Source organism: Chaetodon trifascialis, chromosome 10 (genome assembly GCF_039877785.1).
Source record: "Chaetodon trifascialis isolate fChaTrf1 chromosome 10, fChaTrf1.hap1, whole genome shotgun sequence".
Lineage (NCBI taxonomy): Eukaryota > Metazoa > Chordata > Actinopteri > Chaetodontiformes > Chaetodontidae > Chaetodon > Chaetodon trifascialis.
Window position 1 is genome coordinate 9,861,559 of NC_092065.1, and position 12,684 is coordinate 9,874,242.

At 42.6% G+C, this 12,684-nt stretch overlaps 1 protein-coding gene across 2 annotated transcripts; it reads right to left on the reverse strand.

Annotated features, from left to right (window-relative positions):
- Positions 1 to 357: 357 nt before the first annotated feature.
- Positions 358 to 10,555, reverse strand: LOC139337702 (transcription factor 12-like). 2 transcript variants are annotated; one of them, XM_070972415.1, is made up of 13 exons: positions 10,385 to 10,555; positions 7,916 to 8,015; positions 7,118 to 7,260; positions 6,908 to 7,028; positions 6,746 to 6,816; positions 6,285 to 6,381; positions 6,126 to 6,199; positions 5,374 to 5,550; positions 4,500 to 4,617; positions 4,210 to 4,363; positions 2,571 to 2,800; positions 1,549 to 1,726; positions 358 to 1,383 (listed from the first exon to the last, which is right to left on the reverse strand). In XM_070972415.1, the coding sequence occupies exons 1-12, from the start codon at positions 10,451 to 10,453 to the stop codon at positions 1,584 to 1,586; spliced, it is 1,497 nt and encodes a 498-aa protein (XP_070828516.1). In that variant the 5' UTR covers positions 10,454 to 10,555; the 3' UTR covers positions 358 to 1,383; positions 1,549 to 1,583. The 2 variants fall into 2 exon arrangements, with proteins under 2 accessions (XP_070828516.1, XP_070828515.1); XM_070972414.1 differs by having other exon boundaries at positions 4,210 to 4,366.
- Between the last annotated feature and the right edge of the window lie 2,129 nt (positions 10,556 to 12,684).

The window sequence follows — 12,684 nt, forward strand, 5'->3', positions numbered from 1 at the left end:
CATGATTCAGGTGATTTCTGCATCATTTGTTTGACAGTGGTGGAAAGTAACTGAGTATATATACTCTTTACTTAAATTAGCCAAACTAGCTGCTCCTGGACCAGCTCCAACAATCTAATAATAGAATATGATAATCAATCAGTGACTGGGGCTTCAAGTATGTATTTGATGTATATTTAGTGGATAATTTTTTGGTACTCAATGCAGGACTTTAACTTGTAATGGAGTAGTTTTACATTGTTGTATTGGTACTTTTACTTATATAAAGGTATTGACTACTGTATACACTAGGTGTGTGTGTGGTGTGTGTATGTGTGCATGTACTTTGCTCCATTAAAATAACATACAGGCTCAAAGTATTTGAAAAAAGACATTTATTGCTACATTATCATTTTGACACATGCCTGTAGGCTACTTCAAACTGTACACACACTGTACATGGTATCATAGGAGTATTTGAGATTACTTTTGATTATTATTTATTATTTGTTCAGCAGTGTGATAAGCAAACAAGACATCAATTATTCTGTAATACTGTATTGCTCAGAGCATGAAATGTGGCTACGTCTAGTAAAACTGCACAAAAAGGGTTTTCTGGTGTGAAATCAGGGTGATAAAAGTAAATAGAGACATTATGAAATCCACAATATTTGTATAAAAGATAAGTTACATAACTTAGAAAATAGCTGAAATCTTCTATTGAAAACTCAAACATGCAAAGAGCTTCGACTACATCTGAAGAGCAATAAATACACTGAGAAGAAGAGGGATCCTGTCCACCAGTGTACGGTTAAGTGTAATAACAGTGCTATAACACAAATCTGTAACAAATATACAATTAACAGATGATGCCTACGTGTTAAAGAACATTCTCGGAGATCTGTTCATTCACAGAATGGTCAAACTCCTGCAACACACACACACACACACACACACACACGCACACACACACACACACACACACACACACAGGACAAATGAAATCCATTGTCTGAACACACAAATGTAGGAATGTCAGTCCTCTGAGCTCGGTGGAAATCATGAGTGGTAAATAGTGATACACTGTAAAAGTCAGTCAGAAACATAATCTGGCTCTGCTCTCACTACTGGGTTTCATCCTTTCAGATATACTCAAACAGACAGATAATCAATAAATATACAAAATATGTACAAAACATCTGCAGCTTACAATGCATTTGTCTGTTACAATTAAAGTTTAGGCACAAAGTTAGAAGTCCATACAGGAAGTGAGGAGATGATTGTTCAACTGCATCACGCTTTACAAACAGAGGTCCGCCTCCCCGTCAGTCTGGTCCGAATTCAGAGGAAACGCTGGACGTCCAAAAGCAGCTGGATGCTCCTGGGATGTTCTTCACTCAACATCTGGACATCAAAGACACAGCGGTGTCAATTAAAATGGCTCACCTGGTAGTATTAACATTTTGTCAACAGCTTTTCAACAATATATTTAAAAGAAAAATAGATTTTCTGTTTGCGGAGAACGATTTAAGTTCATCACTCATAAGAAGTTGTGCCAATGTTTCATACCTGATGCTGGATTTGATATAGACATCATTGGATGCTCAGAGGTGGCCCATGGGGTTTGCCGGGTCTGTCAGACTGGGATGGAAAGCGAGATGCATGGACTGTGGATCCGTCATGACTGCAGACGCTTTCTCTTCCTCTCTCCTCCGCAGACACGCTGCCTTTGGGTTCAGGTTCCTCTCTGTGGGATTCGAACAACCGGTTAACATTTGACTAAATAAAGAAACTCAAGACATGTGGTCGTATGTGGATATTATTCATTTCCATCCCCTGCGTGATGCACATTCAGGTTTTGCTGTTGATTTTTCTGCCATTATGAATTTTGTGTATCACATTATTATGGTGGCAAATTAGCCACGGTGTCATTTTAACATAGCCAAAAAGATGCCAAAGTCAGAAAATTTCAAATTTTGCTTGTTGTTTTAAAGCTGATTTAATCAACATTTTTATATTAACAATAGAACAAATGATTACATATAATATAACGTAATGGATCCCTGAGCGTTTTAGCATCTTTCAGCTCATTGTTTTGATTTTACGGCTCACAGCTTTAATGTTATGGTTCCCTCTCTCAGCTCTCATCAGTGCACCTCTGTTTTCAGCCACAGCAGGCAGCTGTTTTCAGTGAAGAGGCTCTACAAACCCACAGCACATGATCTGCCCAGCGCCAGACAGCAGACGGACAAAGTTAGCCACGAGTTGGTGAACGCAGTGGAGCACTTAGCTGCTAAAGATATTTCCCTCGGGAGTCGGTGGACACCAAAACAAAGCTAAAAAGAGAGTGTGAGTGAGAGGGGTGCACAAACATGACTCCAAATGAATGATAATGTTGCTCCATGTCTGATAACTGTGTGATTATGTTGCTTCCAAGTGGTAAAAACCAACCCTGAGCTGTAGGTTTCTATCTTATCTCCTCACATTCTGTTTATTTTCACTGTCTGCTTTACTTGATAGAGCGCAATCATTGCATCAGAGAGGAGGATGTGCAGCCTGCACGGCTCAGCCTGCAGCAGTAACGCACTGACCTCTGACTTGTTGCTCCAGGCTGAGGATCACTGCCACGGCCTGGTGCAGCACCAGCAGCTTGGTCTGTGGCTTCTCACTCTTCAGGTGCAGCTGACACATGTGGCCCAGCTCCTTAAAGGCCTCGTTGATGTCCCGCACGCGCAGACGTTCACGGGCGTTGTTGGCCATCCTCCTCTCGCGCTCGCGTTCGGCCTTCTGCTCCGGGCTCAGGTCCTCGTCCTCATGAATACTGCAACGCCAGCAAGGAGAAAACGCTGGTAAGGATTCGATTTATTGTCTGAATCTTTCATGTATTTAAACCTGAAGTGGATCTAAGTGACAGCGGGTCATCCATTAGAGGACTGTGTTGAGTTATCGTGTGGATTTCTCTGCCCTCTGCTGGTCACAGAGATGAACTCATGTTGATGGAGTCTCCTGATGTCACCTGATACACCCTCATTTGTTCTGTGACACATTACATACAACACTGACATCAAGCTCATGTGATCAGGGGCACATTTTAATAATTAATCCATAAGGGCATATTTATTGTTTTGATTAAGACATTTTAACAACTGTTTTCTGTTGTTGTCTTGTTCGGTTTGAATAAGAAACCAAAACAAATCAAAACAAATGTCCAGTGGTAAAATTGTTGCTGGAGGGGCATCCACATACATCAACATCAATATCCCTCAACTAGATTATAGATGTAGATAAAAAGAAAAGATGCACTCAGGCAGCAGAGCTGATGTCATGAAGAGCTTTGTCCTGAAGTGACCTCTGAGAGTACAGACACTGAGACAAACACTGAGACTGACTTCATTTTCAAGATGTATACCATGGTTGCACATCATTGACACTCTAAAATACTATCTTTCATCATCAGTGATCAAGTCTGATATCACAAATACAGCTGAAACAACTTCTCGATTAACTGAAAGCTGATCAACAGCAAATTAATATAGTATTTTGGAAATTGATCTATATAAGCAAAAGATACCAAACACCCCTTATTTCCAGCTTCTCAAATATGAGGATTTGCTGCTTTTTATTTTGTCTTAAGGTTTTGGACTGATAGCCAGACAAAACAAGACATTTGTTGTCATCATGGTGGCCTCTGGGAACTTGTTACAGGCATTTTTCTCTATTTTAGATAAATAATAGGCAGATTAACCGATAATGAAAATAACTGTAGTTACAAATAATCAATGTGTAAAGAAAAGAAAAAAAAGAAAACTATACTGTATTTTACTCTTAATGGCTGCTGACGACAGAATACTGCAAAAAGACTTATTTTGGGCCCCTTTTTTGATGACCCCACTACCAAAATAGACCTGTCTATCATTGATATCTTTACACTTTACTATATGTCCTTTGTTTAATTTACTGCAAGTTAATGCAACATGAGGAAGAAATATGAGGCAGAGCTAAATCGGCTCGCCAGTACACAGCTGCCCTTCACCGCAGGGGGGCTGACAGCATTTTAAATTAGTGAAACCGAACGGCAAGAAAGCTCTGATACTTGCCTTTGATTGAGAGACTTTTATTTTGAAATCTGCTGTGCTATTTTACCGCTGTAAGATTTCTTTGGCAGTCACGCTCAGCAGCTGGTATAACACACCAGGTCTTCTCGACTTAAATGAGAGCCGGACAGCTCACCTGTTCCCTGTGCTGTTCTCTCCTTGTGTTTTGTGTTCACTCTCCTCGTCTGATCTCTGGCTGTCAGAGCTGTGACTGTGATTGGTGTGCATCATCTCTTCCCTTTCCCCGCTTTCCATCTTCAGATCCAGATTACCCTGACCTCCCAGACCTCCTGCAGGTACACACACACAAAAAAAAAATAAGATGGCAATCTCCTTTAAGCATTAATAGTTTAAAGGTTCAAAAGTGCGGATAAAGGAGATGAACTGTATGAATGCAGCAGCGGATAGATGAGAGGATTGACTCGCCTCTGCCTCCAGCTTGCATGGGATGAAGCGTGGCCCTCTGCCTGCCTGGGTACAGGTGGCCGTTTTGGGTGCGGCTCTGGAAGGCTGAGGGGTTGTTGTTCACACTGACAGCTTCAACCTTCATCACATAAAAAGATCTGAATGTGACACAAGCAATATTCATGCATTCACAAGAAGGTAGTCAACTACACAACAAGTATACAACTCTCAGATCCAACCGACTGCAACCCGACATCTGCCCCCTCATTTCCGACGTATCGTTGGGTAGATCTCTCGCTGTACAGAATTAATTTAATCTCAGACAATCTTAATCCTTCCCGTAAAACTATATACTCCCTAAACATACCACTAATTCTCCCTCAGGAATGATAGGCGTCTGACCGACCCATCATTTGGAAAAATCTAAGTGAGAGAATTTAATAGCCCCCTCCCCCAAAGGATTAGACTAAAAACCCCTTTTCCCTGCATATACTTCCACTCCAGCTGGGCCAAAATCCCCTGGTCTGCTGAAAGGGAAACATGCTGGAATGGGAGAGCACGACGCAGGCATCCCCCATCACCCCACAGTGGCATTAGAGTCTGCACATACTGTACGCTCTCCATACAAGGGCGACGCGCTTTGCCATTGTGCTCAGTTTCCTATTTCAAGGACAACAACCTTTACATGAGGAAACATGCAGACTTAACGGGTGGAAAATTCCTGAAACTCAATGCCAGCACATACGCATGCTGTGCGCACACACACACACACACACACACACACACACACACACACACACACACACACACACACACACATGCACACACACAACATGGAATTTCCACACACACTGCCCTGTCCTTCCTTAAATACTTCAAACAAATGTCTGTTAACCATGGCTGGAGTGTGACAGGTGAGCGGTAGAGTGCTGGCAGTTCCCGGGTGGCTGTGGTGGGTGTGGTTCAACACGCCGTGGATGTCAGTGGGCAGACCGGCCGTGGGGCCCACAGCATGGTTCCTCAGGACGTGGATCACATCGTCCAGTCTGTCCAGTCGGTCCTCCACCTGAGACTGCAAGCACAGAGAGACAAAAGGTTAAAGTTGTTGATTGTTTTGAGGATTTATATCCAGGACTGCAGATTGCAACCAACTGAATATCCCTCTCCTCACCCTCCCTCCCTTTAAAAGCATAAAAAGCCATAAAACTCACACAAAAAAAAAAACAAAAATAGAAAACATGAAAGCCGCTCTTTACAGCCAGTATTTGGTTTGTCCATTCTAGGCTACTGTAGAAACATGCCAGTGAATATTATATTACAGTAACAGATCCCCCTAAATCTTACTTATGGGTCCTTTAAGCAAACATTATTATTATTATGTCGATATTTTTGCGTTAGTCCATATATTTCCTTGTATGTACAAACACTAATACATTTATATATTTGGCTGTTTGTTGTTTGAAAATGCATTTTATATTTGTAGGTATTTTTATACTGAATATATTCTACTTGTTATTTTTGCTTTATTACATTTTCTTCCTTATTATATTTGCTGCTGCAATGATAAAAATATAGATATCCATACATCTATATGACCAAAATAAATCATCTAAACTTCAGGCATGTGACATCAAATTAGGCCTTTACCAGTGATATAAGTGAAGACTCATAGTGTGGTGACACTGGTGCCTGAGCTGAACTCCGGGGCCACATGCTGGTACCTGACAAGAAGAAAACGATCAAATCAGTTCATGAAGGGATTGTTAGATACAGAAAGTAAATAGTATTTAACTCTTGGCTAAATACCTCCAGGTTCAGCCCCGTTGGGCAGCGGGGACGGAGACCTCACCGGTGTGGACGAACTGGAGGGGAAGCTGCTGCTGGTGTGATCGGGGGAATAAATCTGGTTGCAGAGAGCGAGAGAGAGGGAGGGGCAGGAGCGGGAGAGGGGCATGGATCATTTTTAAAGCACAACTTGTCATTTCTGCACAAGGTTTTACAGCTACTGCCATGGCCTTTGGAGCAGGCTTATAACCTGAACTAAACTCATCAATTCAGGTCATTTTACTAGTCAGCAGCCAATAAAAACTCCTGCAGCACTTCATTATTATGCGCTAGTCTGTTACTGGCTGGAGCGGACAACTATTTTCCTTTTGCATTATATTGCCAGAGCTCTCAGGGCTCGGTTTTATGCTCTGGTCTGACTGTTTGAACATAGCAGGGCATAGATGAGCCGGTCTAATGGGATTAAGGTGGTGCATACTTACAGAGGCCAGAGCTTTGCCCAGGGTATCGCCTGTCTGTGACCCTCCTGACATATTTCTCTGGCTCCCTGAGACTGAAAAAAAAAAACATTGTAAAATATTATAATAAAGAGCAGACAAACCTGAACTGAAATAAACAGTGAAGATTATTTCCCATTTCCTCACCTGTTGAATTCTCTGAGGTGTTGATTGACGCACTGCGTGGCGCTATATTATTGCGGTGAAAAGTGGACATTGGTGGGAGACCCCTGTTCATATCAGCCATCACTGAATGAGGAGAGTAGTCCTGAATGGTAAAAAAAACCACACATTTAATCCACTGGGGTTAAAGAGTGCTCTGGTGTCAACATCCATGGTCCTGGAGGTAAGTCTCACCAGGTGATTGTGCGGTGGTTGCAGGTTGCTGTAGCTCCCCGGCTGTGTTTGGTGGGCTGTGGCTGCTCCCAAAGCCCCTTCATAGCCCTGCTGGTTCAGACCATTTACAGCATTCCAGATGTCGGGCGAATTGCTCGTCCCCTCTAAAATGGATAACGATATGTTATAGCCTGCACTGGAGCAGCATCTCAAGCAGCCAGTCAAGTCATGAAGCTCTGCAGCAGGCCTCTGTGCAAACAATGGACCCCATCACTCAATCACTGGCTGCACAACGTTAACTTATATAACGGACGAGACAGTCTTTATCTGAAATATCTGAGAATCACAGGAAAAGCCCAGTTTTTAAAGGCTTATTAAATAATTATAAAAAACTAAAAAATTGAAAATTGAACTGTTATTTCAATGCAATCTTTTAATAACTTTAGTGATCCTATGTTGGTTTATGAACAAAGACCTGCAAAACTATCAACATTCATCAGCCTCAGCTGCGATGTCTGTTTTGTGCTCATTAGCCAACGTTAGCACGCTAACATGCTAAACTAAGATGGTGAAAATGGCAATCCAGCTCAACATCAGCACGTTAGCGGTGTCACTGTGAGTATGTAAACATGCTGATTTTTGCGTCAAGCACTGCCATACCTAAACGCATCGTCACAGAGCTGCCAGCTTGGCTTTAGGCTCTCAGACCTGTTTAATAGTTCTTATTGTGGAGTAAGGTTTTGATTATTTTTCTATATTGTTTTATTTGTGCTCATACTAGATGGAAAATGATGTTCATTTTGGATTGTTTGAGCTCACCAAAGAAGGTGCTTGCAAACACATTGCTGGGGGCCTTGATGGATGGATGTAAAGATGAGCTCTGGCTGATGTCATCATTACTGGGAGACTGCTCATAAACCTAAAGAGAAAAGCTTGTTTAAGGCATTGTCGGAAAAACAACTTTGAACCAAAACATAATGTGCACGGATAATGTTTTCCTATGTGTCTGTATCACTCAAAGCAATCTTACTGACTCAAACGTGAATACTGTGAGTGCGAGCTGAAGCAACAGTATTACAAAAACAAAGCAGAGAGCTGATGCACACTTAGAGCTATTGCGATAATCCATAAGCTGCAGATCCATGCACCTCCTCATCCGGATTTAGGAACCATTCACCATGAGAAATCCCTGCCCTAATCGTGATCAGGTTCGGCTGGCTTCAGAAGACCGGGATACAATTCCCAAATAAAATTGAATTACAGGCCTTCTCATACTTTGTCCTCAGAGAGAAACCCAACAGAGAGCTCAGTCTCGGCCTAATGATCCCCTCCTGTAGGAAACTAAATATTATAAATAGAAACAGATCTAACATTCATGCACCTTTGGTTAATGTTTTTTTCTTTTCCTTTTAATTGTAACACGCAAGGCTAAAAACTGCACATATGCGCACAAAACACACCGACACATGCTCACTCACTCCAACACACCAAGAGGTCTGGGCTGCACCTGCACATCCCTCCATTGCTTTGATGTGCCCCAGGAAATGAAAATAAACCTCCCTGCACAGCATCAATGGGGTGTCAGTTACCCGGACGACAAGTTCTGTAAAGCAGGCTATTAAAGACTCTCTTGAGTATGCGAAGCAAGCACACACACAGGCTCACACACACGCACACACACACACACACACACACACACACACACACACACACACACACACACACAGAAAGACGCTCACACTTAAGCGCACACACGCACGCAGCCGTGACCCTGGCTGGCATGAGTCCCATGGTGATTGTGGGCTAGGCCAAACAGAGGAGCCCCTGCCGACACCGGGCCCGTCTGAGCCGCCATGGGCAGCATATGGCGGAGGATAAAGCCAATTGTCCTCCTTACCATCAGCATAGCAGGCGACCCGTTAATAATGGTCACACCCCCGCCCCAGCACGCCCTCTCAGGCCCCCGCTGGAGAGGGGCCGTCACCATGGCATCCTCTTTTAGCATAGCATTGATTTAGGAACCGTCAATCATTGCATCACAAATGATAAGGGCAAATAAAGACCGCAACTAAGAGAGAATTTAAATGCTATAAAACCTCCATATTTCCTTGAAATAATCGTACTGAAAATGTGTCCTTTTCAGCAATCTGTTAGTTTCCTTTCCAAAGTTATTTCAATGTAAAATATATGTGCAAACTTTTACAAAAAGAACAAACCACCACACTGTTTTCCTATTGTAAATGCACACAGCATTATCATGCTAGATGAGTGAAATATCAACTTGCTATTCAGGGCCTATGCTGTGCTCCACCATGGCCAACTTCCAGCCACATGCAACCAATTTTCTGCCTCTGTGATCCACGATGTCTGGATATGGTTAGTCTCACAGAGATCAAAGCTGCCTTTGATAATGGCTGCAGTGGTGGAGGGACTGCTCCGCCATAGCAGGGTTAAATCAAATAGAAATAACAGCAATCTGCTTCATGTCAAGATGTTTTCTGCTGCCAGGCTTGACTACATGGTGCTTAGCTTCACAGGAAGCCTGAGTCTCACCGGTGCATTTCAACATGGGTTTGTCAACATGACACTACAAGTGATTGAGGTGTTATAGTGGTAACTAACTGAATGCTGTCATTAATTTAGGTGGCGTGCATGGTGAGTTCTTATGAGTTGTGTGATTTTTATGACCAGACAATCACATTGTTATGTGAACTAGCTGCTTACGGGGAGCCAAATAAACAAACAAATAACAAAGTGACTGAACTCCCAGAGATTTTTAACTCCTTCCTCTCGTATTCACTCTGGCAAGTTGCAGCCACTGAAGTTCAAACAGAAATAAGCTTCACGGATTGTACACAACTCTTCAATAAAGTGACAATGACCCATTCAGCACAAAACAACAGACATGACCTCTCCAAAACACAAAACCCTCTCACCTTCCATTTCTCAAATGAATGCAAACGAGCCTGACACAACAACCTTATACCCCAACAAATGTGTGCAGAGCAGGAAACATCCCACCGACTCCAAAATGCCTCTCTGAAAAGCATATCCATCAATACTCTTAACTTTTATACAGGTTGCACATGTGAATGTTTTTTACACTGATGCAAATTTTTGGATAGTTAGAGAACACATTGTTCAACCACTGAAAACCAGTGAGTCAACAAACAAACACCTGAAGAGACAATTAAAGAGTGCAACAGCATCCTCAGCAAACACACATACACAGTGTCATGCATCCTCAGGAAAATCAAAGAGAAACATATGGATAAGAAATGTACTCACTGGTTTCATGTTGTAGCAATACATCAATGAGTTGTTGCCTGTGCCAGAGACAGGATGAGCACAGTACATAACTCTGTCTGGATCAGTGCAGGACTCCAAGGCTCTCGATACAGTCCACACACAGCTCGCCTCTCCGTCTCTCTACTCATGTGTATGTAGTCCACATGCACTCCTTCCCCTAACCTACCCCTGCTGGTCATGCAGCTACCCGCAGACAACTTATGCAAATAAGGGCTGGACCATTCCAGGCAGCAGAGAGGGGTGGCCAAGGGTTGATGCTATTACTGTACTACAAGCCTGGTCCAGACTATGATGAGCATCCTTTTTCTTTTTTAAATTTTAATAGAGAATATTCAGTTATAGAAGCAACATAATCATTGTAGGGTTTTGTGTTTAGTGTGTGTTCACTACTAAGGAGCCTGTTTGTCATGAAACTAACTGACACTTGTAATAATCAGGGAATTCCCCACACAAGACCAAACACCTTAACCACACCAAAGCAAAAAGGAGGGAAAAAGGCATCACCAGTGAGGCTTGTGCATGTTGTTGTTCATCTGTCATCCTGACATCCCATGTTAGTGTAAAATCATATGCAAACAAGCTCATAAAATCCCTCCTCAGGACCAGAGAGCAGCGATGACGACGCCTTGCAGATTATCTTCTGTTCGACAGGTAGAGGTTTCCAGTAAACAGAGGACACCACTCCCCTGTCTGCCCTACATTTACAAATAGAACAAAGTCTTAATTTGTAAGCACGTGTGGCGTGGCGAGCTCCTCCAGCGCCTGGGTTAAAGGTTATTTATAACAGTCATCTGTCTGGGTGATGTGCCAACGTAGAACACTTGAACAGTCAGACTTCCTGTGTGAGGTAAAATCCAGTGTCTGCTGCCCTGGTGCTGACACTGACAGCGACCTCCTGTGTGTGCAAACAAATCACTCAGATTTATGACTTCTAGATAATTTCTCTGCAGACTCTCATTAGGAAGTCAACTATATATATATATTATAATTCAACAGCTAGAATAGAGGGTGTGCAAACAGTACAAATGGCCAGCAGGCTGTGTTTTGTACAGAATTCTCTGCATGTTACATAAATGCAAACACTGCATTTGGCATGATGATGTGACCTGCAGTGTGCCACACAGTCCTGGCAAGGCGTTTTGTCCTAGAGAGATCTCAGATCCAATCAAATAAGTCTCACTTATATGGCGGCAAAGTCCTTATCTTGAACACAATGTCTTACCAACGCTCCAGTGTTTACACTGAAGCCAAAGAGGACTGCATGCAAAGTGTCCAAACTCACAGCACAATGGAATCTTTCCATAGCGCAGTGGTTTCCCAGTGAATGGCTTTTAATGCACAGTTTGTGCATTTTAAAAAGAGTCAGCATACATTTGTGAGGCAACCAGACCATAATAAGGTTCAGTGTTTACTCTGGGAAGAAACTGCACTAAACTGATCTGAGAGCAAAAAAAACAAACGTTCGTCTGCTGGTTTCAATCTGTCTGAAGGTGAGCTGTGTTGTCGTGCTGTTTCCTTACAGTCAAAGTCTAATCCTGACTATCCACGCTAGAGTTAACTGGGTTAGCAGGTCAGTCTCCTCAGAACAATCATTTGTTGACCTTTCATTCTTTTTGGGGGGGAATAACATTTGGCCTAAGATGATTTTCCTATTTAAGTTTAGATACAGGTTATTAAGAATTAAGAAATATTTCTTAAGCCATTAAGAAATAATAAATATTTCTTAATAATCCAGGAACACCAGTGGCTACTGAATGACCTTTTCCTCTGACAGAGATCAGTTCATCAGTTCTCCTCATTGGAAACACCAAGCATGCATAACACACGCATGCACGCACGCACGCACGCACGCACGCACGCACGCACGCACGCACGCACGCACGCACGCACGCTCACTCACACACGCACACACACACACACACACACACACACACACACACACACACACACACACACACACACACACACATCTTGGGAAAATGATCCAGGAGCAAATATATACAGTCCCCTAACCCTGAACTTTGCATCAATCTTAGTTAATTGCAGTCTTGTCAGGACTGCGATTATTCAAACAGGTAATGCAAATGTTAATGAGTTCAAATTTGCATATCTTTATTTTCCCATGGTTGAAATGTCATTGCTTATGACGCTCTACAATGAAGAATGTCAGTCCTGATGGCCCCCTGATACGTTGTTGGCCATTAAGGGGCCAAAAAAGAGCAACTGAAGGGGATGGAAGAGAAATAAATAAGGAGCCATGCTCAAAATAAAAGAGGGGA

Coding starts and splice junctions, on each gene's coding strand:
- LOC139337702 (XM_070972414.1), bottom strand. CDS start 10,453: ATGTACTGTGCTCATCCTGTCTCTGGCACAGGCAACAACTCATTGATG. Junction 8,016..10,384: donor ATTGCTACAACATGAAACCA/GTGAGTACATTT, acceptor TTTTCTCTTTAG/GTTTATGAGCAGTCTCCCAG. Junction 7,029..7,117: donor AACCACCGCACAATCACCTG/GTGAGACTTACC, acceptor TTTACCATTCAG/GACTACTCTCCTCATTCAGT.